We start from the raw sequence: 26,620 nt of genomic DNA, 5'->3' as shown, positions 1-26,620 counted from the left end.
AAACATTGAACTACAACAACATCAGGAGACAAGAAGAATCGCATTCCAGTGAAGAGTGTCGCTGCTCACGCCCTCGTCGATGGACCCTGTGTATTTCTTGGATGTTCCCTTAATTTCAGCTTGGATATAAACGATACTTTCTCACATGGAAATGGATGGTTCACCGTTGCCGTAGTAAGAGGTGGTAGCGGCGTTTCTAGTGTGCCTGGTCTTGAAAGTTTTAATGATAGAGATGTAATTGCCTATCGTACCTATCATATGTTTGAAATTAGTAGTAAAGATTTTGATAAATCAGCTTATGACTCAACCTCTCCACTTGTTTTATATACACGTAGTAAAAGAAAAATTAATCAAAATGAATCTGTATTTATTTGGGTTAAAGGTAAAGGTGTATGTGAATATGTAAAATTTGTATCTGATTGTACTGTGTATTTCCATAAATAAGATCTGAAGCGTCAGCCACTAACCGGACAAGGGTATATCTAGAACCGGAGGCTCAAGGATGCAACAGTTTTGTTATGTAAACACTCTTATCGCTTGGCGAACCCACAAATATCTGACCATTAGCACGTTTTAGCGCGTGCAAGAATTTGAATTTGCGCGCGCGACGGCCTGATTGACCAACTGGGAAACGGTGCAACGTACGAAATATTTTTTAAAAGTTATTTCTCAGCACCCTTAGAAGCTTTGCAGACTGTGTCTATCCTCCCTGCATACAGATTTCTATGCAGGAAGATTGCTCGTTGCGTGTGGGCCACTCTCACACATTTATCTGATATTAGCAACAAAGGGCCAACCACTTTGGTCAAATTGTTGGATATACTGGCTTCTATTTTGGAGTATGTCGGTTCTCTTCAGTGCTTGTTTTACATGAGCGTTGTTGTTAGTTTTTCAAGATCTATACTTTTTACCTCCTGAAAAGTTGTCCACTTGTGTCTTCAATACTTTGAGATGATTTCGACTGTGAACGTTTGATTTTGTCTTTGCATATTCGCTTACACAAGTGTTGTCATGGCAACGCGTCGTGGCTGCCATGAACTGCAGCGGCAGCGAAATGCATGAAATTGGAAGAGAATTGCAATGTTCTCTATTGATTTTTATTTTCAGAACTATTAATATGCTACAGTTATTGCAAATAGAAATTCAGTACTGAGATGATAACTTTAAGTCGCTATGGTTTTATGGTGTTTATACAACTCTTCCTTCTAGCGATAGATCTTTGTATCAATACCTTTTCAGACTTTGCGTACAATGATGCAGTAACCTTGTTGATATTGTTCATGTAAGACATGTGTAATTAGATACTATTTTACATTTTCTATAAAGTGTTTGACACTTAAGGTTTTTGTGTATGATGCAGAATCCAGGACGTTCTTCTAGTATTTGGCGCTATTACATTCTTCTTGAGTCTGTTTTCCACATTTGTCTTCCAGGTAGATCGCTTTTTATTGACACCAGAAATTACGCTTCATAAAACGGAATTAATTTTAATGTCGGCCTTTACTTCTTGATTTGCAGGCTGGCTTTCTGGGATCCTTATTCCGCCAGTTTCGTGCTACAGTTTTTATATGCGCTACTTACGTTACACTTACGGTATCATACCATATTTTAGTCGTCAGGTTTCGCTGGCAGCATATGTGGAGTCTTCAGTTCCCCAACTGCATACTGGCGCTTTATGTGTGTCAGCGAATTTGTGAGTACCTTTAAATGGCACTTTTCATTATCTTATATCATAGTTATCGTTTTGAACTAATTATGCCCGTATACGCTCGCAGTGTTAGGCTGCAGAACGAAAATTCGATCAGTATCTTACGCAAACATGAGAAACTGTCATCCTGTACAGCACTCTCGTCTCAGGGTGTTGATAATATAGAGAAACTGAAGACCCCTCTATTTATGCTAGAATAACATATGTATTGGAGTACTGTGACAAAAACAATTCTTGTAGAGAGAAGTTTTAAGTTCCACAATTGAATTACACATACATGAGTTGCAAATTAGTTTTCTTGTTCTGGAAGGTACACAAGCCTCTGTAAGAGTGATGTAACAGTTTAGATTAGAGTAGATTTAGTTTTCGTTCTCGTTCCATAGACCCAAAAAATGGGATGATTCTCATGCGTCTCAGAAAGTATAACATAAAACATTTTTGTGGTACTGGATTCGTTTTCCTTGCAGTATTAGAAAAATAATAATAAATTTAATATGAACATAAGAATGTGTAAGGTTAAATCCACTATCTGTTGACATGTTATATTCGTCAGAGCTTTACCATAAAATCACTGAAAATGAACGAAGATGAGGAACATCAGTTACTCATATCACTCTAGAGCCAGTTATAGGAAGAGAGAGATGTACATGTACATAGATGGAAGTCAAGTAATATGCCCTAGGCATAAATGGAAATTCCATTGAACACCACTTCCAGTACTTGCCTCATCAATGGACCTGGTATAGCTTTGTCAGTCATTTGCACTCCTCCAAGTGATAGTCTGTATTTTGGACTTAACCACATAAGTTACTTTGAAAGAGTATTAATCACATTTTGAACAAACAGTTGATGAGTCTTCATATGTAGGAATTCCTAGTTGAATTTAGGCTACATGAGAATGCAAATATTGGAATGTAGATAGACGGCCGGTTTTGGTCCAGTACTACAATAAATACGTGACAGTAATTTATTTATTTATTTGTTCTAGATGATGGAAAAAAAACGAAACCACATGAACACATTACATAACGTTGCTGAGAAGTACAACATGTGCAACAAGTAAACTATTGGTACAACTAGAACATGAAATTTTGATACAAAACACTTCTCGAAACCTAAAAATACATGAATACATATCACATTGCTGAAAAGTATAGCACACAAAAACCTGCTGGCGCTATATCCATCATAACTAATGCAGCACTAGACCCCTTGTCTGAGAAGGTGTGTTGCACCACTTCTGGAACAGAAAACTAACAGCAGAAACATTCTTTTGCAAAGATAAGCACATCATAGATGGTACATCAGTTAACAGAATAAAAAGAACTCCACAGTTAATGAGGGCCAAGTATTCCTGTAAGCTAATGTATTTACTTACATTGGAGTAACACTTCTCAACAAGCAATGATTTTAACTGTGCTCTAGAAGCTGTTTCCGTCTCCAACCTGTTCATGTAAATTGGCAGTGCATGATAAAGGTGACATGGCTCATATATCTTTGAGTATGAGTTATTCTTATTTGTCATCAACACACATTTGTATAAGTACAATGAGGGTGCTGTAAGCAGACAGAACTTCTTAAATAGGAGCTTGCAAGTGAGCCCTAGCAGAGTTATGTGACAACATTTGAATGGCCCTTTTATCTAATGTAAAAATTTCATTCAATCATCTATTAATTTTCTCCCCAAAAAATATTCCATAAGCTACAAGGGAATTGAAGTAACCAAAATAAGCCCTTCTAGCATTATCTGAGGAGAAAACTTTAGAAATGGTTCTCAGAGCAAAACATGCAAACTGAGTCCCTGGGAGAGTAAAGATACATGGTCTTTCCAGATTAAGACGTGATCAACAAACATATCTAAAAGTGTTCTATATTTTTCCCTTCCCAACTCATTTCTGCCCAGTACCAGTTCGAGATCTCGGTTTTGGTTCCTCTTTCCAAATTGAATGCCAACGGCTTTGCTGCAGTGGTAACACTGGTTCCCATCAGATCACCGAAGTTAAGTGCTGTCGGGCTGGGCTAGTACTTGGATGGGTGACGATCCAGTCTGCCGAGCGCTGTTGGCAATCGGGGTGCACTGAGCCCTTGTGAGGCAAACTGAGGAGCTACTTGATCGACAAGTAGCGGCTCCGGTCTCAGAAAGTGACATACGGCAGGGACAGCGGTGTGCTGACCACATGCCCCTCCATATCCGCATCCAGTGACGCCTATGAGCTGAGGATGACATGGTGGCTGGTCAGTACCATTGGGCCTTCATGACCTGTTCGGGAGGAGTTTCGTTTTTAGTTCCAAATTGAATATAATTTGTTTTCTTCGCATTATGGGTTAGCCTGTTGGCATTGAACTGTGAATGCAAGGACTTGAGGACTCGATCAGTTGTGGGCAGAGATTCCTTGACATTTCTCACTATTACACTAATGTCATTTGCAAAAATGATCTTGGCTGCAGTTTCTGAGAGGTTTTATCATTTACATACATAACAAACAAGAGGAGGCCTAATACACTGCCATGTGGTGCATCCATCTCGACTTTCTTTGCATCAGATACTAATCTAATTTTATGATTAGAATGGACTGATGCGATTTCCATAACCTGTGATGTATTTTGCAAATATTATTGAAATCTCTTGTTTTTCGTCCCTATTACTCCCATTGCTTCCAGCCTATCTAAAAGAATTTCATTACTAATTGTATCAAAAGCTTTAGGAAGATATGAATTAACTCCTACAACACTATTGTTCCTATCCAAATTTCTATTTAATCTGTTTAATCCATTATTGCTGTGTCTGTACTCCTACCTGTTTGAAAGCCATCTGCTTATTACTCATTGAATGTGGTTGCTTAAGTACCAGGTGATTTGTTGTTTCATTAGTTTCTCAATTACTTTAGAAAATGCCGAGAGGAGTGAGACGGATCAGTAATTTTCAACTTAATGCCTATTACCACTCATGAATAAAGGTTGAGGTTTTTAAAAGAAGAATGCAGTGCACATTCATTAAATACTTATTCTTTTTCTGGAACTGTTTGTTGGTTTATATATAAATGTGGTAGTAATGGCTTTTATTGCCACAATGGTCAGATAAAAAGTAAAAGGATTTGTTAAACAGATTTAGTGAATAAAGCATAATACCAAGAAAAACTTGGTTTAAGAAGTTTTAAGAATTGTGAAAAAATGTTGCATACATGGAAGAGACCTGGAGACACCAGAAGGTTTCAGGTCGATTATATAATGGTAAAAAGAGATTTGGAAACCAGATTTTAAATTTCAGGACATTTCCAGGGGCAGATGTGGACTCTGGCCACAATTTATTGGTTATGAACTGTAAATTTAAACTGAAGAAATTGCAAAAAGGTAGGAATATAAGGAGATGATACCTGGATAAAGTGAAAGAACCAGAGGCTGTAGAGAGCTTGAGGGAACAATTGAGAAGAACAGGGGAAGGGAATTCAGTAGAAGAAGAATGTGTAGCTTTGAGAGATAAAAGAATGAAGGTAGCATAAGATTGAGTAGGTAAAGAGGAGGGCTAGCAGAAATCCTTGGGTAAGACAAGAGATACTGAATGTAATTGATGAAAGGAGAAAATATAAAAATACAATAAATGAAGCAGGTGAAAGGGAATACAAAAATAAAAAAAAGTGAGTGAGATTGACAGGAATTGCAAAATGGCTAAGCCGGAATGGCTAGAGAACAGATATAAGGGTTTAGAAGCTTATATCTGTAGGGGGAAGATATATGTCGCCTACAGGAAAATTAAAGAGGCCTTTGCAGAAAAGAGAACCACCTGTATAAATTCCAAGAGTTCAGATGGAAAACCAGTCCTAAGCAAAGAAGGGAAAGCAGAAAGGCGGAAGGGTCTATACAAGGGAGAGGTACTTGAGGGCAACATTATGGAAATGGAACAGGACATAGATGAAGGTGAGATGGGAGGTATGATACTGCGTGAAGAGTTGGACAGAGCACTGAAAGACTTAAGTCGAAACAAGGCCCATGGAGTAGACAACATTCTGTTAGAACTACTGATAGCCTTGGGAAAACCAGCCATGACAAAACTCTTCCATCTGATGTGCAAGATGTGTGAAGCAGGTGAAATAACCTCAGACTTCAAGAAGAATATAAATCCAATTACAAAGAAAGCAGTTGCTGACAGGTGTGAAAATACAGAAACCACATGGCAGTTATAAGAGTCAAGGGGGTTGAAAGGGAAGCAGTGATTGAGAAGGGGGTGAGACAGTATTGTAGCCCATCCTCATTGTCATTCAATCTGTATATTGGTCAAGTAGTAAAAGAAACAAAAGAAAAATTTGGAGTAGGAATTAAACCCAGGTTTGCCAGTCACATTGTAATCCTGTCAGAGCCAGCAAAGGACATGGAAGAGCAGTTGAATGGAGTGGACAGTGTCTTGAGAGAAGGGTGTAAGATGGTCATCAACAAAAGTAAAACGAGAATAATGGAATGTAGTTGAATTAAATCAGCTGATGCTGAGGGAATTAGATTAGGGAATGAGGCATTTAAAGTAGTAGATGAGTTTTGCTATTTGGGCAGCAAAATAACTGGTGATGGTTGAAGTAGAGAGGGTATAAAATATAGACTGGCAATGGCAAGAAAAGCATTTCTGAAGGAGAGAAATTTGTTAACTTTGAAAATAGATTTAAGTCTCAGGTAGTCATTTCTGAAAGTGTTTGTTTGGAGTGATGCCATGTATGAAAGTGAAACACGGGCGATAAACACTTAAGAGAGAAGAGAATAGAAACTTTTGAAATGTGGTGCTATGGAGGAATGCTGAAGATTAGATGGGTACATCACATAACTAATGAGGAGTACTGAATAGAATTGGGGAGAAAAGAAGTTTGTGACACAACCTTACTAGAAGAAGAGATCGGTTGACAGGACACATTGTGAGACATCAAGGGATCACCTATTTAGTTCTGGAGGGAAGTGTTGGAGGTAAAAATCGTAGAGGGAGACCAAGAGATGAAAACAGTTAGCAGATTCAGAAAGATGTAGGTTGTGGTAGTTACTTGGAGATGAAGAGGTTCCACATGGTGGAGTTGCATGGAGAGCAAGCTGCATCAAACCAGTCGTCGCACTGAAGACCACAATAAAACCAAGAAAAAGCATGGTAAATAATGCTTTGGTCAGCATATTTAGATAATTTTTACTGGGAGAACAGCAAGCAAGGATTTACCATGCAAATGCTATAAGCTAATAATTATGATTTCTAGTACCTACTTCATTATGACACTTTAAATTCAATTCCACTTTTGAAAAATGTGATGGTATATTTGACAAAGATTGTGTATGGAAGGTGAAAGAATACAGATAGATCACTGCTCACAGAACATGTAACATCACCAGAATGAAACAAATGTGGATAGACTCTTCAGTCATGAAACCAGACAAATAAACCACATTTACTAATACCATTATGGAAAACACTATGTTGAGTACATTGTATGGTTATGGAATGCAAAAAAATATGGAAACAGAAATTGGAACACCTTCAGGTAACTCATGAAAGACTATTGCCCACTGTGGAATATAAAGCAGCACCTCTTCAGTGGAGTTAAACAACGCATATATGGGATAGTAGCTGACTGAAGGTGGGTAGTGTGGTCCAACATGGCACAATTTTGCCTCTGTTTCAAGTGATTCAAGGCATGGAGGGCACTGATGGCCTAATGCAGTATTTCCCGACACAGTGTGTGGATAGTGCAGTTCAGGACGGATGTTCTATGGCATTTTGTATTATGACACAGGCCTGCTCTTTCAGATTACCGTGAATGTGAAACAGTATGTTTATTTTAGCATTCTCCATCTCCAAGTGTTGCCTTTCTTTGTAATGTGGAGTAATGAATGTAATTTTTCCTCCTGTAATTGTAATTATGTACATCATAGTTCAAAAGGAGAAGTTATGTAAAACCTGCATAGTAAAATTTCAATACAAAGTGAGAAAGGTTCTCCTTGGTAACTCCTTCTATTCCATAGAATAATTTCTATTACTGTAATGTGTAAAATGTGTTGGGTAGGAGTTACCAACTCACATCTATATATCTTTTCTTTGTTTTTGAAAAAATAAAATAAAAAACTTTAAAATGTTCAGAATGTAACCACATGTACAAATTAATTTGTGATGTGAATGCAAAATGACTCATTCCACATCATTATGATCCATCGCGAGAAATGATCTGTGGAACATGTAACAAAATAACTCTACATCTTCGTGGTGCGTATGTTGATTTATTTTTATCGTCCTTTGATCATATGAAGTACATTGTACAAGATCATATTGACAATAACAGTAGTGGAATTGTGGTTCATTCATCTCATGATGTAGATTAGCATACCATTGGTTTGCAACTGTTTGGTTTTGAATTGCATCATGTGATTCTTAGATATGTTTAGATTCAATGCATTTAGCTGAGACCAAGTTTCTAAGGTACTTGGGGTACTGAACACAGTTTTAGCAATTTTTCTGAATTTTGATTTTCAACTCAGACAGAAGTGTCATCTGCAAACAGATGGGGACCTGATATTTAATGCAAAGTCATTTATGTAGAAGAGAAATAGGATTGGGTCTAGCATGGAGCCTTGTTGACCACCCTGAGATATTTTTTTTCATTCAGAATTATAATTTGTCCTATTTAAAGAGATTCTAACTCTTTGCTTTCTGTTTGATGAGTAGGATTTAAACCATTGTACGGTACTGCCCCTAATGCCATACTTTTCAAGTTTGTAAATAAGCAATGCATGATTTACAGACTCAAACGCCTATGTGAGATTGCAGAAAATTCCTGTGACCTCACTGCTCCTGTCTAGTGGTGTATTAATTTTCTCAATGAAACTGTTCACTGCATCTATGGTGTTTTTTCCCTTGTTGAAGACTAAATTGATGTTTAGAATATACACTTCTGGAAATGGAAAAAAGAACACATTGACACCGGTGTGTCAGACCCACCATACTTGCTCCGGACACTGCGAGAGGGCTGTACAAGCAATGATCACACGCACGGCACAGCGGACACACCAGGAACCGCGGTGTTGGCCGTCGAATGGCGCTAGCTGCGCAGCATTTGTGCACCGCCGCCGTCAGTGTCAGCCAGTTTGCCGTGGCATACGGAGCTCCATCGCAGTCTTTAACACTGGTAGCATGCCGCGACAGCGTGGACGTGAACCGTATGTGCAGTTGACGGACTTTGAGCGAGGGCGTATAGTGGGCATGCGGGAGGCCGGGTGGACGTACCGCCGAATTGCTCAACACGTGGGGCGTGAGGTCTCCACAGTACATCGATGTTGTCGCCAGTGGTCGGCGGAAGGTGCACGTGCCCGTCGACCTGGGACCGGACCGCAGCGACGCACGGATGCACACCAAGACCGTAGGATCCTACGCAGTGCCGTAGGGGACCGCACCGCCACTTCCCAGCAAATTAGGGACACTGTTGCTCCTGGGGTATCGGCGAGGACCATTCGCAACCGTCTCCATGAAGCTGGGCTACGGTCCCGCACACCGTTAGGCTGTCTTCCGCTCACGCCCCAACATCGTGCAGCCCGCCTCCAGTGGTGTCGCGACAGGCGTGAATGGAGGGACGAATGGAGACGTGTCGTCTTCAGCGATGAGAGTCGCTTCTGCCTTGGTGCCAATGATGGTCGTATGCGTGTTTGGCGCCGTGCAGGTGAGCGCCACAATCAGGACTGCATAGACCGAGGCACACAGGGCCAACACCCGGCATCATGGTGTGGGGAGCGATCTCCTACACTGGCCGTAGACCACTGGTGATCGTCGAGGGGACACTGAATAGTGCACGGTACATCCAAACCGTCATCGAACCCATCGTTCTACCATTCCTAGACCGGCAAGGGAACTTGCTGTTCCAACAGGACAATGCACGTCCGCATGTATCCTGTGCCACCCAACGTGCTCTAGAAGGTGTAAGTCAACTACCCTGGCCAGCAAGATCTCCGGATCTGTCCCCATTGAGCATGTTTGGGACTGGATGAAGCGTCGTCTCACGCGGTCTGCACGTCCAGCACGAACGCTGGTCCAACTGAGGCGCCAGGTGGAAATGGCATGGCAAGCCGTTCCACAGGACTACATCCAGCATCTCTACGATCGTCTCCATGGGAGAATAGCAGCCTGCATTGCTGCGAAAGGTGGATGTACACTGTACTAGTGCCGACATTGTGCATGCTCTGTTGCCTGTGTCTATGTGCCTGTGGTTCTGTCAGTGTGATCATGTGATGTATCTGACCCCAGGAATGTGTCAATAAAGTTTCCCCTTCCTGGGACAATGAATTCACGGTGTTCTTATTTCAATTTCCAGGAGTGTAGAAAATTTTGCAGTGAACGTTTGGATTTGGCTAACGGCAACTTTTTCAAATATTTTAGATAGAGTGGGAGAATTGAGATAGGATGATGATTTCCCATGATGACTGTTGATCCCTTTTTGAAGAGTAATTTGACTTTGGCATATTTCTGTACCTCTGGGCAACAGCCCTCTTCAGAAAACGGATACTATTTGAGCTAGTGGGTTTGCAATTTTGTTGTGTACTGCTTTAATAACTTTGATGGGTGTTCCATTCCAACCAGCAGAGTTTTTATTTTTTAATGCTAGTATTGAATTTTCTACATTCTTCATAGAAACTTTTAAAAATTTTGTAAGGTGTTCAGAGTTTTCATTTAGACCAAAGGGATTTACTTTGTTGTGATAATCTGTTACATTTACATCAGACTTTGCTGCATTTGTAAAGAATTCATTAAAGCACCCTGGTATTTGAGTTGGTCTTAAAATAGTGTTTTCTTTTTTCTTCAGTGTTAATTTTTGGAATTTCCTGATTACAGGCTTTAACACCTAATTAAATCTAAGATTTAATGACTGAACACTCAGCCTTTGTCTTATTTTCATGGTTTAAAATTAGCCTGTTATTTGCCAGTTATTTTGCTGTCTTGACATCTCTTTTACATATCTCTAATATTGTTACATTCCATCCTGAATTTTCCTTTGTTTGATTTTATAGAGTCTAACATATTCAGTGAAATCAGAATCTTTATTACATTTTAATTTTTTGTGCAGTTGCCTTTTCCTTACACTGGAAATTCTTATGCCTTAGGTTAATCCACTTAAATTCATTTGTCACTTTATTGCTGCAGAGTCTATGTGGAAATGTTTCATCAAAGACACCAAGAAAACTATATAGGAATTTTTCAAAGTTTTCGTCACTTGAGTAAACAATGATCAAAAGGCCATTTTTTTCTCTTTTGGCTTATTACTAAATACCAGCAAGTTTTCTTTGACCAAGTTCATTTTCATATGTGTTTTTACACTTGAAATGTTAGTTACTGTCTGTGGCAGCTCAATGAACAATGCAAAGTGATCTGGCCATTGTCTCTGGTAGATTCAAAGAAATTCAATTTGGAACCAAGTTTATTTGCGAAATCCATGAATGTTGAAGCATAGCTACTGTCACATGTGTAATCAATATTAAAATCAGCAGCTATTAGATTTTTTTTTCTTTTTTCCTCTACAAAGATGTTCTAGCATAATTTTAAACTTAGCTAAGAGTAGTTCTGTTGTTGACCTCCCTAGGATTCTATTAAACTACATGAAATGGAGCCAATATGTATGCATAAGATTTGCAGCTATAGTTGAATCTGCATGAGTTGATCCCTGGCAGTTACAATGGGCTGGGTGTGGCAGCTTTGTTGGCCTAACTCAACCAGCGTAATGTGATTTTGTAAATGTTTATATGGCTATGCCTCCCTGTTGTCACAGGAGTGAAGACAGCTACTTCTTTTGCCATTAGGGCTTCACAGCTGAAAGCTGGGAACAGTGCTATGAGCTGTCAGATATCTTCTTAAGCCATCTCAACTGTAGCCCACTAGTTGAGAAGGCATGTGTCACAGTTATTTTGCAATGAGGAAATATTCTGTAGTTATATTTTGCACAGGTATTGTATGCTGAGGTGATTTTTGTGAGAGGTACTTTGTAGTGATAAAGAAATGTCAGAGTAACTGACTCCTCCCAGAAAGCTATTCAGAATCTCTTGCTGCATGTTAAATTACATGCAAATAAAAGAACAGCACAAAAATTTAAAGGAAATCTACACCAAGTTGTTGTTAATGAGTCTGTACTGGTAGCCTTTTAGTAAGGAATTTTAATATAATTGTTCAAGATACTGCTACCAGGCACTGCCCACAGTGATTTTGAAATTTCCATTAACAGAGGAATGGAAGTTTTAATTATTTTAGCAGGCAGTAATTGCTGCTACACAACTATTTCAATGAAACAGAATTGTGTTAATGTCACCTTTATAGTTTAAGTTTTATGGACTGAAAGAACAGCTCAAAAGATAAGATAGCCTCTTAAAAGATGGTGAAGTTCTTAAAGGGAGGTATCTTGTGTGCATGTTGTCAGAATGTGTGTAGTTTCATGCTGTTCTTTGTAATCAAGCTTTCCGAGACAACTTGACATCTTCGAAGAAAAATGCGAGTCCATCGGTTAAACAGACATTTCCACACCATTTTTGGTGCTGTTCCGATACTCAGAGATTTGAATTGGTGCATTGCACACATTGAGTGAGGTGACATAGTGGTTAAGTCACTCGGCTCTCATTTGAGATGAATGGGGTTCAGTTATCTGGCGATCTAGCTTTAGGTATCCTGTGGCTCCCTAAACTGATTAAAACAAATGCAGAGATGATTCCTGTGAGAAAGGCACAGCCAATTTTCCTGTCTTCTGAGTACAATTGGAGTTTATGCCCTGTTTTGTATGATCTTGTTGATGGTGGAATGTTAAATCTTAATCTTCGTTCTCTCAGCAATTCTGAATTTTTCATTCATAAAAAAACGTATATCTCTGAAGGCCTGCAATTTTGTGTTCATTTGTTCGTTTATGTTTCTGTTACCTGTTCAATCTGTGCTCTACCTAACTGTTTTATCTGTTATGCTGACTGTCTAGGCTTATGTGTTTAACTTTATTGTTTGCATTATATCGAGTATAGAGTACATTGTAGTTTTAGTAGTGTGTATACTAAAACACACACTCACCCCACACTTTTGTGTGTGTGTGTGTGTGTGTGTGTGTGTGTGTGTGTTTGTTTTAGTATATACATTACCACAAATACGCCTTCCCATTCACCTTATTCATCCTGATTGTTCAATTAGACCATATATATATTAATGTTATAATAATTTTATGTATATTTACCTTTTTAAAAATAATTCCTCAATTTTTTTTCCAGTGGCTGTATTTTACTATTACTTCTACAAGAGAACAGTATTACGATTAAGTGACCCACGTTTTTATGAAGATTTCGATGTTTCACTATATGAGAAACAGTGAGAAATTCTTAAGATGCTTGTTACAGTTATTAACATAAGATGTTCAGTGGAGTTGTTGTAAGCCTTCAATGATAATAAATTTTGAATGTTACTGTGAATTGAGAAAGTGTATTTTTTGGATTAATATGAAGATACTCCCACATTCCATTAAGCAACCAAATAATTGTCATTATGTTGCAGTTGTCAAGTTTCTTTCACTATTATTGGCATACAAAAATGCAACATTTACCTAAAAAATTCATAGAACTCTGAAGTATAAAGCCAGAAAGAAAACTAAACATTATAAAACAGTGGCAGTACAGTATGCTGTATGAAAGTCATACACCAGTACTCTTGAAGAAAGACAGGAAGAAAATTACATCAGCAGAGATAGAATGATCATGAACTACAAGCCAAAGGGCCAGCTGGACAGTGAAGTGTTCGATGTTCGAGGACAAGATGGTTCTTGGAACTGGCTGTGCAGCCTACTCTGAGAAGTGAAGATGATGTGGTTGAAGGTAGTGGTGATGACTTTAAGCAATTTAATTGCCAACATCTTCATCAGTAGTGTTGCATGGTAGAGGGTACTATATTATGCCAGTTATTAGGACATCTTCTCTGGGTATAGGACTAATAAATAATCTCAAAAAGTAACCACATACACTCCTGGAAATTGAAATAAGAACACCGTGAATTCATTGTCCCAGGAAGGGGAAACTTTATTGACACATTCCTGGGGTCAGATACATCACATGATCACACTGACAGAACCACAGGCACATAGACACAGGCAACAGAGCATGCACAATGTCGGCACAAGTACAGTGTATATCCACCTTTCGCAGCAATGCAGGTTGCTATTCTCCCATGGAGATGATCGTAGAGATGCTGGATGTAGTCCTGTGGAACGGCTTGCCATGCCATTTCCACCTGGCGCCTCAGTTGGACCAGCGTTCGTGCTGGACGTGCAGACCGCGTGAGACGACGCTTCATCCAGTCCCAAACATGCTCAATGGGGGACAGATCCGGAGATCTTGCTGGCCAGGGTAGTTGACTTACACCTTCTAGAGCACGTTGGGTGGCACGGGATACATGCGGACGTGCATTGTCCTGTTGGAACAGCAAGTTCCCTTGCCGGTCTAGGAATGGTAGAACGATGGGTTCGATGACGGTTTGGATGTACCGTGCACTATTCAGTGTCCCCTCGATGATCACCAGTGGTGTACGGCCAGTGTAGGAGATCGCTCCCCACACCATGATGCCGGGTGTTGGGCCTGTGTGCCTCGGTCGTATGCAGTCCTGATTGTGGCGCTCACCTGCACGGCGCCAAACACGCATACGACCATCATTGGCACCAAGGCAGAAGCGACTCTCATCGCTGAAGACGACACGTCTCCATTCGTCCCTCCATTCATGCCTGTCGCGACACCACTGGAGGCGGGCTGCACGATGTTGGGGCGTGAGCGGAAGACGGCCTAACGGTGTGCGGGACCGTAGCCCAGCTTCATGGAGACGGTTGCGAATGGTCCTCGCCGATACCCCAGGAGCAACAGTGTCCCTAATTTGCTGGGAAGTGGCGGTGCGGTCCCGTACGGCACTGCGTAGGATCCTACGGTCTTGGCGTGCATCCGTGCGTCGCTGCGGTCCGGTCCCAGGTCGACGGGCACGTGCACCTTCCGCCGACCACTGGCGACAACATCGATGTATTGTGGAGACCTCACGCCCCACGTGTTGAGCAATTCGGCGGTACGTCCACCCGGCCTCCCGCATGCCCACTATACGCCCTCGCTCAAAGTCCGTCAACTGCACATACGGTTCACGTCCACGCTGTCGCGGCATGCTACCAGTGTTAAAGACTGCGATGGAGCTCCGTATGCCACGGCAAACTGGCTGACACTGACGGCGGCGGTGCACAAATGCTGCGCAGCTAGCGCCATTCGACGGCCAACACCGCGGTTCCTGGTGTGTCCGCTGTGCCGTGCGTGTGATCATTGCTTGTACAGCCCTCTCGCAGTGTCCGGAGCAAGTATGGTGGGTCTGACACACTGGTGTCAATGTGTTCTTTTTTCCATTTCCAGGAGTGTATATAAGGAGTAGCAGTTGTTTTAATGACAAACAGCCACTCCTATCAACAGATACGTTCATGAGTAATAAGTATAACTTTTATAGGATCAATATGCAAAAGGGGAAAATAATCTGAAAGTGCCCTAAGAGCCTAGAAGACTGGATCATTGGAGGAGCCATGGAAGATAGGGAATGCAAGAGCAAAATCCAATGGGATGTAAGAAAGCAGAGGTTGGAATTGGAGGACTGGCATAAGAAGTTTTACTGTCAACTTTGACAGAACAGATAGTAGAAACTCCATGTAGCAAGGATACAGCATGAGCAGCAAGTTGCTAGACCACCACTTTGTCTTTCTTTCCTCTATTGATTTTCAACAGCTTGATCCCTGTCAACCTAGGGTGTGAGAGGCCTACTTCTCCCTTCCAACCAATCCCATTTTCCTGCCTGATGAACAGCCATAAACGTTCCAAAAGCTAGGAAAGTTTTTTCTACTTGTGAGTCATCAGGACTTAAATTTTAGCTTCCTCAAGGTAAGTAGCGGTCAGCGATTCTGATGTCTTTTAATGCAAACATAAAAAATGACTGTTTGGCCTCTCATTATGTATTCCACAAATTATTTCAAAAGGAGGATTGTAATGCACATTTTGAAGAAAGTACTTTGGAATAAACTAGCTATTTGCTATACTATCATGGATTCCAAGAAGTTGCATGGCATGAGGGACAAAGACACTGAAAGAGACAACTCTGGAAGATTATGTATTTGGCTCATGAGGAAAAGAGGCATATCTTTAAAATTAGCATGTAAGATGAATTATTTTATTGTATGTTAGCAAAACTGCTAGTTACAACAGTAGTAAAATTATAACTGTGATCGATGTTGGAAGCCCAGCCAGTGATGAGTGAAACATGAACACTCTTGAAACAGTTGTGAAGATTTGATGAGAAATTCAGTACTGGTACTTTAAACAGTCGAGAAAAGAGTCTTCTGATATTTTGAGAAAGTAAATTAGGGTGTCTTTGTATGGAATTACGTTTTCATGTAACAGAAAAAGTAACAAATTCCATATACAGTGTGACCCTTATTTTACATTTTCAAGTGGCCCTGACTTAAAAAACGCAAAAATGAGGAAAATGCAAAAGCAATGAAAACATTAAAAGCCACAAAATACAAGCAGAAACATGTGTAACTCTTATATATGATTAAAAATCATAATCTTCTCCAATAAATTATATAAAATCTGTGCAAGTAATGGAAATTTAATGTACAACACAACATTATTCAATAATTTTATGATAAGAATTTAATCGTTCCTTAAAAAATTACAGATCTGTATGAGTAACAGCAAGTAAGAACTCATCAAAAAATTGATATTGCTACAAGGTAATCAAGCTGTTTTCCGACATGCTCCAGCCTCAAATTATACTTCAAAACACATGTTTTAGGGAGATCTTTCCCTTGTGCTCACCCAGAAAAAAATCAAGAATTGATGAGCATGTGAAAGGCATCAGAAACTTAACATGTGGGGGTGTGCGTTTTCTTTCTGTAGCCAGTGCAGCATACTATGGTGATGCAAGCACAGTGATGTCTAGTGTATTGCTTGTCAACTTTTTCTTGTTCATTGTGTCGAGTGGTTGAAGTGGAGCATTCTGCAGCATTACCAATGAGCACCGTTTGCACTTCGAACTTGTCACCTGCTGTAGTGTAAACACAGTAGGTTTAGTGAAAGCACATATATACATAAAAGTTTTCCTTCACATGCCATAATAATTATTACCAATGAATATGAAACAAAGTTAACCCTTCGTTACACAATTTTTTTTCCTCAGTAACAATAATTTGATATGCATTTAGGATGGGCTACAGAACATCGGAAAAATATTTTAAAAAATCTTCCACTTACAGTTTTTGAGAAAAGTTGATTTTTTGACACCTTGCACAAATGCAAAGCCACACATAAGTAGTTGATTTAAGTGATAAATTTTATTCTTTGACACTTTGCAGATATGCAAAGCAGCGCATTTACAATCGAACTAAGTGATAAAGTTAACTCAACAGTAAAAAGCTGAAACATTTAAAAACAATAGAATTAACTAAAATTGTGAAAAAACTGCAATGATATCTTGAGTTAGAGTATATGTGCATGCAACTAAGAGACTTTGCATCCATGAAATGAGGTGAAACAGTTATTTTTCTTATTCAAACAAATATTTATTTTGTATTTTTCTAATAAAATAAAATGTTGAAATAAAACTATCAAAATTACAACAATAGAGAAAAAATTTAAATGTGTTTTAATAAAATATGTATAAGCAATTTCATTTTTGTGAAATGAGGTGAAACAGTTATTTGTGTTATTCAAGCACAAATTTACTTTACATTTTTCACATGAAACAAATATGTAGCCGTTGCACTCTGGATTTTTGCGTGATGTTATTTTCTCATTCCAAATTGGCCAGTGGTTTACTGGATCCAATCATACATCTTTTGGTGGTAGTGAAGATCCCGTGACTTTTATTCTCTTGTTCTCTACTTGGTCCAAGCTGCTTGGTCTTCCACACTTTCTTGGCTCCCAGCCTACCTGGCATAGAGTTAGGGCTAACTCATTGCTAAACCTCTTTTGGTTCATGGGCATGTCTGTTGATCCTGTTTCAAGAAGCATTCTTCGGTACAGTATCTATGAATTTATTACCATTGTATCAAGCAGGTGAAAAAGTAGACAGAGATACCATTTCTTTGATCTTATCTTGATGTGGTGTCTTCCTATATTGCTGTCAAGCAAACCAAAATACCCCATGTGAGAACTGTACACGGAGACAACTGCTGGACAAGGCACCATTACGTGCTCCTTTTTCTTCCTATCAGATCTTCTCACTTCTGATTTTGGAAGTTCTCCAAGAAAAGTCGAGAGGAAACTGACGTTGTTGTCCTTGTACAAAACAGTAGAAATGTCAAGTGACTCAAAATTTATTGTGAATTCCTCTGAATAACTGCGTGATTCCTTTTTGAGTTCTTTTTCATCAGTGAACTTGAAGTTAGGTATTCTATTGTGTTGAATTGTACCACAGTACCGAATTCCTTCATTATCCTTTTTTCATTATCCCAATACACAATGGAGTCCATCCCAGTGATGTTTGTCAACAAGTGTACAGGAAACTGAAACAAAAAACCATGTAATTGGAATGTGTATAATGTAAGAGTTGAAACAACACTACAACCATATCACACACCTTTGGAGATGTGCAAACAGAATAATATTACTTATTACTTACTTGTTAATTATTAGAAATATGCATGAACATGAAGATATGTTTACCATTGTTAATGAATCACAAATATATATACATTATTTTCGTTTTCACCATGTGTACAGACTCTTTAGGACAGCACTTCATGCCAAACTGAAGTTTCTGTGCACATGACGAATGTAAGTCAACAGTGGTGCAGACTAGTGGCAAATTCTTGCACACAGTTTTGGATAGGCAGCATTGCAGTTGTGCAAAGGGGACTTCAATTTTAAACTAGCAAAGAACCTGAGAAAATTTCATGTAATTCCACTTTGCAGATATGCAAATCTGCATAGTGAAGGGTTAAGCCTGCTGTGATTTCAGTGTTTCTCTGTCCCAGCAATCTATTAAATTTTAAACAATCTATGTGCCATCAAAACACATTAAATACCATTGAGGACTGCAACAAAGATGAACAAGCCATCGCACAACTGTTCACTGAACATGTCGTGTTAATTGTGGTGCCACACATAGCAAATGGGGTAGCCTACATTGGCTGTAGTTGGGAGAGAGACAATACATTCCAGATTCTGCCAACAGGCTCTGAGCAGAATTACTGTAAGTAAACTTAATGATGATGAAGGACGTATGAGGTGTAACTATATAAATTAAACCTAAGTGGAAGCTGGAGTTGCTCCATTTGTAGTACAATGATCACATCAGCTGTATTTTGGAACAAGTCGCCAAGTGAGTTTGCTGTTTTGTCATTCTATATGCTAGAAGCTAGTGCATTAGCATGATGTCACCATGCTATACAGCTACTAACTGCAGGTGGAAAACAAATATCCAAGATTTTACAAATATGTGAGATGTTGTAATCCGATAGTTTTCACCATATTTCACAGTTTTCAGTTTATTCCAGTATGTAGGCTACAAATTTTTGCTATTTTTGAGGTGAACATAAAATGAAAGAGCCCTCAAAACAGTATGTTTTAAGGTGTAATTTGTGGCAGTAGTGAGTTGGGAAATGGCTCAATTACCTCGTACATCATCAGCAAAAGTGATAATCTTTTTATAAAGTTACTTTAAATCCGTCTTGATTGCAAATTTTTTTTTATTATTTATATGACCGGTTTCGGTTCATTCAGCATGTGAAAGTTGCTGAATTGGACGGGTTACTCCTGTAACTTAAATATCAGATCTGAAGATGGTTCTGAATGAACCGAAACCGGTCATATGAATAATAAAAAAAAATTTGCAATCAAGACGGATTTAAAGTAACTTTATAAAATCACTGATTGCTGTTATCCCATAAGACATTATGTCTGTTTTTGCAAAATAATCTTTTTAGTTACGTGCCCTACGGTATCACTAGTGGCAAAACCCACATTTTTTCCTAATAGGTCTATTATATGATGTAAAAGTTTGAAATGTGTGTGTGTGTGTGTGTGTGTGTGTGTGTGTGAGAGAGAGAGAGAGAGAGAGAGAGAGAGAGAGAGAGAGAGAGTGTGTGTGTGTGTGTGTGTGTGTGTGTGTGTGGGAGGGGAGGGGGGGCAGGAATCTCATGCATAGTTAAAAACATATTTCTCATGCAGAACGGCTCATGTAAATTATTATACCAAAGACTATAAATTACACAAACTGTCAGCGCTCAGATATGGTAATTTCAAAAGTATGTTTTTCACTTTATTTGTGTTAGTGTGGTGTGGTGGCTGCTCTGGGCACAAGTCGCCAGCCAATAAGAGCTCATTAGCTGGAAATGGCTGACATTTCCGTGATTCTGATCTAGCATATCCTTCGAGACTCAGTGTTTGAATTTAAACGGAAAAAGCATTCGAAGTTCAGAAGAACGCGAAATCCCGAAGATTGGCTAAAATTTACAGACACGCAAAATTTGGCACAGACTTCAATGCGAGATGCCTTTAATAGGTTCCACAACGAAACATTGTCTCAAAATTTGGTAGAAAATCTGAAGAGATTCTGGTCATATGTGAAGTACACAAGCGGCAAGATGCAGTCAATACCTTCGCTGCGCAGTGCCGATGGTACTGTTACCGACGACTATGCCACTAAAGCGGAGTTATTGAACGCAGTTTTCCGAAATTCCTTCACCAAGGAAGATGAATGGAATATTCCAGAATTTGAAACACGAACAGCTGCTAGCATGAGTTTCTTAGAAGTAGATACCATAGGGGTTGCGAAGCAACTCAAACCACTTGATACGGGCAAGTCTTCAGGTCCAGATTGTATACCGATTAGGTTCCTTTCAGATTACGCTGATACAATAGCTCCTTACTTAGCAATCATATACAACCGCTCGCTCACCGATAGATCTGTACCTACAGATTGGAAAATTGCGCAGGTCGCACCAGTTTTTAAGAAGGGTAGTAGGAGTAATCCATTGAACTACAGACCTATATCATTGACGTCGGTTTGCAGTAGGGTTTTGGAGCATTTACTGTATTCAAACATTATAAATCACCTCGAAGGGAACGATCTATTGATACATAATCAGCATGGTTTCATAAAACATCGTTCTTGTGCAACGCAGCTATCTCTTTATTCGCACGAAGTAATGGCCACTATCGACAGGGGATCTCAAGTTGATTCTGTATTTCTAGATTTCCGGAAAGCTTTTGACACCGTTCCTCACAAGTGACTTCTAATCAAGCTGCGAGCCTATGGGGTATCATCTCAATTATGCAACTGGATTCGTGATTTCCTGTCAGGAAGGTCGCAGTTCGTAGTAATAGATGGCAAATCATCGAGTAAAGCTGAAGTGATACCAGGTGTTCCACAGGGAAGCGTCCTGGGACCTCTGCTGTTACTGATCTATATAAATGACCTGTGTGACAATCTGAGCAGTTCTCTTAGGTTGTTCGCAGATGATGCTGTAATTTACCGTTTAGTAATGTCATCCGAAGACCAGTATCAGTTGCAAAGCGATTTAGAAAAGATTGCTGTATGGTGTGACAGGTGGCAGTTGATGCTAAATAACGAAAAGTGTGAGGTGATCCACATGAGTTCCAAAAGAAATCCGTTGGAATTCGATTACTCGATAAATAGTACAATTCTCAAGGTTGTCAATTCAAATAACTACCTGGGTGTTAAAATTACGAACAACTTCAGTTGGAAAGACCACATAGATAATATTGTGGGGAAGGCGAGCCAAAGGTTGCGTTTCATTGGCAGGACACTTAGAAGATGCAACAAGTCCACTAAAGAGACAGCTTACACTACACTCGTTCGTCCTCTGTTAGAATATTGCTGCGCGGTGTGGGATCCTTACCAGGTGGGATTGATGGAGGACATCGAAAGGGTGCAAAAAAGGGCAGCTCGTTTTGTATTATCACGTAATAAGGGAGAGATTGGGGCAGATATGATACACGAGTTGGGATGGAAGTCATTAAAGCAAAGACGTTTTTTGTCACGGCAAGATCTATTCACGAAATTTCAGTCAACAACTTTCTCTTCCGAATGCGAAAATATTTTGTTGAGCCCAACCTACATAGGTAGGAATGATCATCAAAATAAAATAAGAGAAATCAGAGCTTGAACAGAAAGGTTTAGGTGTTCGGGAGTGGAATGGTAGAGAGATAGTATGATTGTGATTCGATGAACCCTCTGCCAAGCACTTAAATGTGAATTGCAGAGTAGTCATGTAGATGTAGATGTAGATTGATAATGTTGCTGGGCACATTATGTCAAAAATACATCAAAAGGAGCAGACTCAATTATAAGTGACTCAAGAAAAGGTGGCAGCTGCTGGGCCCCTTTGCCACATTTTGATTCAATCCAGAAAACTTTGCATCAACTGTCCTGTTTTTCCATTGCTGCCACAGCCTAGTAATAGTTGTATTATAATTGCACGGTGAAGCTAAATGTTGCAAGTTGAGTTGGCAACATAGATTGTGGATTATGTCAGCATTTTCTCTCTCGTGTCTCCCCTCTCTGCAACGGCCTAAAATATTCCCTTAAATCCACCACCACCCACGGTGTCAACCGTCCATCTTTCGTGCCACTTATAACTCGTTCAGTCACTCAAATGTCAATAGGAAGAAAACAGGATGAACTCAAGCGAGACATTGAGTAAGAATGCAGAATCGGGGAATTTCTAGAACTGATCTTATGGGTTTCTCACAGGGGCTATAAATGTATGGCATAGAATCTTAGAAAAACGTAAAATCAGAGAACATAAAATTGAAGTTCCACTGTATGTGGTTAGGAATTTGGTACAATAAAATACAGTATGTATTAACTACACACATCATTGCTGGTTTCAGTATAAAGAGAGTGAGGGGATAAAATAATTAACCTTTTACCTTCCTCATTTAGAGTTGAAAAGAAGAAGAACAGCAACAATATGTTGCTTGTTCTTGGTACCCTATGAAGTCCAGAGAGATGTGTTGAGGTGATCATTTAAATTTACTTTTTTAACATTCAGTTACATTTCAGTTCTCTTGTAGTTATCAAGTACAATCACACTTTTTGATTATTCCTGCTACTACCAGCTTTTACATTTAGCCATCAGATGAACTACAGCAACAAATAAATTAAACGCCACTATGGAGGCATCAAAATAAATGAAGGTTGGAATGATATTTTGAAACAATTGAGATGGAACTGAATATTCCAGTAATGAAGGGCACACATGTACTAGGGTTAGCATCTGTGACTACCAATATCAAAAGTCTTGGTTCCATGGTTCAGTCACAGCCATTGCTTGGATCTTGAATAAAAAATCATCAGGTATGGCAGCCAAAGACCCCAATTTAAGGACACTCACTCATTCTACTAAAAAAAAAAGAACAGAGGAAAGGATAGGATTCAAGGCACCCTCTTGCCCTTGGGGAGGGAAACTGCCCTTAAATCCAGAAGAATTGGCAATGATCAATGATGATAGGATACAGAAGGCAAAGGAAACCACCAGGTTAATGACATAAGATACAAAACCACAGGAAACATAGCCTGTGATTTAAACAGTGTCACAGTCATCTCTCTGTTGGTAAAAGATTCGACATTACTGTCTCTCATTTTCATTTGGATCTTCAAAAGTTGACTGCCTTGGGGGGAGGTGATCATGAGGTAAAAATTTGGAAAACCAATGAGGAGTGGCATTCTGTGAGTTCGTGTGAGGAATGTCAGAAGTCTGAATATAGTGTGAAAACTGGCGAATCTGAAAAGGGAAATGCAAAGACTGAATCTAGATGTAGTAGGGGTCAGTGAATTGAAATGGAAAGAAGATGATAATATATGGTCAGATGTATATGAGGTAACATCAGTACAGCAGAAAATGGTAAAATGGGAGTAGGATGTGTTATGAATAAGAAGGCAGGACAAAGATTGAATTACTGTGAACAGTTCAGCAATAGGATTATTTTCATGAGAATTGAAATAAAGACAACACAGAGTGGTGGACTGGAGTAATGTATGCCATCTTATATAGTTCAGGTTTACATGTTCACATCACAGGCAGGTAATGATGTGACAAAGTGAGTATATGAGGGAATAAAACGGGTCATTGAATATGCAAAACGAAATGAAAATCTAATAATCGTGGGAGAATGGAATGATCTTGTATGGGAAGGAAGGGGAGGAGAAAGACTTCTTGAGTTCTGCAGTAAAATTCAGTTGGTAATATAAAATATACTACTTGAAAATCATGAGAGGTGGAATTATAATTGTAAAAGGCCAGGTGACACAGAAAGATACAAGCTGGATTACATTGTGGTGGACCAGATATTCTGAAATCAGGTACTGGAATTGAAGGCCCGTTCACGAGGAGGTATAGACTCAGATCACAGTATAGTAAAGTTGAAGAGTAGATCGATCTTTAAGAGAATCAACATACAAATAAGTTGGATACAAAAACACTGAAGCTGTAGACACTGTGGTGATGTAGTTGAGTAATGAGTATCACTAAAAGGGCGGTCACAGAAGTTGAACAAACAACTATAGCTATAACAAAGGAAACCATAAGGGGCAGTCAAATGAAAACCAAACATCCACCACAGTGGGACCATGCAGTGATTCCATCTGAAAGTAATCAGCACATTCGTTAAAACATTCACCCCACTGTGAGACAAGACTGGTAATTCCTGTTTCTTGGAATGCGGTCGGCCACTGATGGATCCACAACCGCACCCACTCTAGCACTTCCTCATCTGATCGAAACTGACGTCCACTCACATCTTTCCTCAGGTCGCCAAAGATGTGATGATCACGTAGTGAAAGATCTAGAGTGTACAGAGAATGTTTCAGTTTTCCTAAACCAAATCGCTGAAGCATAGCACAGCCTTCCTCTGATTGGCAGTGTGGGGGAGGGCATTGTTGTGCAACAGGATGATTCCGTTCGACAGCATCCATTGGCATTTGGCTTTACAGCACAATTTCTGCAAGTGTCTTCATATTGCTGAACGCTGATTATGGTTCTACGCTCAAGAAATTCAATGAGCTGAGGGCCCTTTATGTCAAAGTAAGTCATCATGACCTTACTAGAACTTGTGCGAACAGCTTTGGATTCCTTTAGTGGGGGAGATGTGGAGTGTTTCCACTATTGGCTTTGCTGTTTGTCCTCGTGCTCAAAATGGTGGCGATGTAAAGAAAGATGTGTGTGGCTGTCAGTTTCTGTCGGACGAGGAAGTGCAAGTGTGGGTGCAGTCAGAGGCCAACCACATTCTGTGAAACAGGAACTGATCATCTCATCTCCCAGTGGGATAAATGTCTTTACATGTGCGGTGATTACATTTGAATGGAACCATTCCATAGTCCCATTATGGCAGGTGTTCATTTGACTCTCTCTAATATGAAGAAATTTAACAACACTGGACTTATTAAAGAACTACTCTCCTTCTCTTGATCCCTGCAATGGAAGCACTTCTTTACCACCAATCCCTCCAACTAAAACCACCCTAACTCCAACACTGAACCCTGCGTCTTCCAGTTCATACCACCATCCAACCATGATCCCCCCCCCCCCCCCCCCAAACTACCACCCGCTGGTCACGCTTCCAGGAATTCCTTACCTCAAATTTAGCCTCACCCTCCTTCCCCAGATCCCTTCCTCAGAACACGAACCCATAGAAGAAAGAATAGCCGTACACAACCTCAAAACAAATCCTGATCTATAATCATCCTACCTACAGACAAAGTTTCTACCACTGCTGTTAAGAATCACAGTGACTACCTGGCAGAAGGCCTCTGCCAATTATCCAACTCCTCTGCCTATAAACTCTGCCAGAGCGATCCCATCCCAGAAGTCCAACACAAACTTCAACCCCTGCTTAATGCCGTAGGCCCTTCCCAGAGCATCTCCCCTGAATCCATGTCCCTCCTCACCTCTGATACCCTACACACCTACCTTATACATGCTCCCTAAAATACACAAACCAATACTGTGTGTGTGTGTTTTACTGATGAAGGCTGTGGCCAAAAGCTGTATGTGAGTGTCTTTTAATTGTGTCTGTCTGCAACTTGATGTGTCTTCTTTATGGCAAGTAGCAGTCCATCTTTTCGTGCATTGTTGATATTCCTACCTGGACTTTCCATTGTTTGAAATAACGTATGGGAATGCGGCTGAGTAACTTCCTTAACATCTGCCAATAGTTTAATGGTGAACATTATGTCATTTTCAAGACACAAACGCAACAAGAGATAGCTCTGCTGACACAGAAACAAAACATGGCGTGTGCACGAAGACAGCAAATACACAATAATCTTTGTTTGGAGGAAGTATGTTGTTATTTGTGGAAGGTAGGTAAGCTTCATGGTAGACAAATGAGATTCCAATGTGCACATTCATTTTTGTTGTGTATCAAGACCACAATGCTGTTCAGATGTTCTATTCTCCTGCCCCTTCATATCAAGGAAGGTCTTGTTTCTGATCAAATCCATTATATTTCACAATAGTGTGACTTATTTCTAAAGAATTATTTCAGTTCTATTTAAGGATTGCTTTGACAATTTCAGGATTTTCTTGGGATTGGCTGGATGGTGCTAATGGCCCCAGTCACACTGTTGTGTCACTGACCAGAATTTGCCCAAGTTTAAATGTTTTGTGGCTTGGAGTGCTATGGTGACATCTTGACATTTGGTGATCAGTCTCACCAAGAAATATTTGATGACAATTTCATGTGTGCTGGAGAAAAGTTTGAACCATAAATTATGTTGAACAGCCTGTTTATAAACTACAAGGGTCATTCAGTAAATAATGCCCCAATTGTTTTACAGCCATCAATGGATGAAGATTCTGAGCAATTCCAACAGATGACAAGGCTGTAGTGTATCAAGAAAATGGCTTCTACGCAAGA

At 39.7% G+C, this 26,620-nt stretch overlaps 1 protein-coding gene across 1 annotated transcript; it reads left to right on the top strand.

The window, feature by feature from the left end:
• Positions 1–825: 825 nt before the first annotated feature.
• On the top strand, positions 826–13,141 carry LOC126459541 (transmembrane protein 138). Its single transcript, XM_050095867.1, has 4 exons — positions 826–1,282; positions 1,361–1,433; positions 1,519–1,693; positions 12,944–13,141. The coding sequence occupies exons 1-4, from the start codon at positions 1,155–1,157 to the stop codon at positions 13,042–13,044; spliced, it is 477 nt and encodes a 158-aa protein (XP_049951824.1). The 5' UTR covers positions 826–1,154; the 3' UTR covers positions 13,045–13,141.
• Positions 13,142–26,620: the final 13,479 nt, after the last annotated feature.

Source organism: Schistocerca serialis, chromosome 1 (assembly GCF_023864345.2).
Source record: "Schistocerca serialis cubense isolate TAMUIC-IGC-003099 chromosome 1, iqSchSeri2.2, whole genome shotgun sequence".
Lineage (NCBI taxonomy): Eukaryota > Metazoa > Arthropoda > Insecta > Orthoptera > Acrididae > Schistocerca > Schistocerca serialis.
This window is presented reverse-complemented; position numbering and strand designations above follow the sequence as displayed.

What these genes read in the sequence shown, in the direction of transcription:
- LOC126459541 (XM_050095867.1), top strand. Translation starts at nt 1,155, where the DNA reads ATGATAACTTTAAGTCGCTATGGTTTTATGGTGTTTATACAACTCTTC. An exon ending in ACCTTGTTGATATTGTTCAT is followed by an intron (nt 1,283 to 1,360) that starts GTAAGACATGTG and finishes TGTATGATGCAG; the next exon opens with AATCCAGGACGTTCTTCTAG. An exon ending in TTTCCACATTTGTCTTCCAG is followed by an intron (nt 1,434 to 1,518) that starts GTAGATCGCTTT and finishes CTTGATTTGCAG; the next exon opens with GCTGGCTTTCTGGGATCCTT.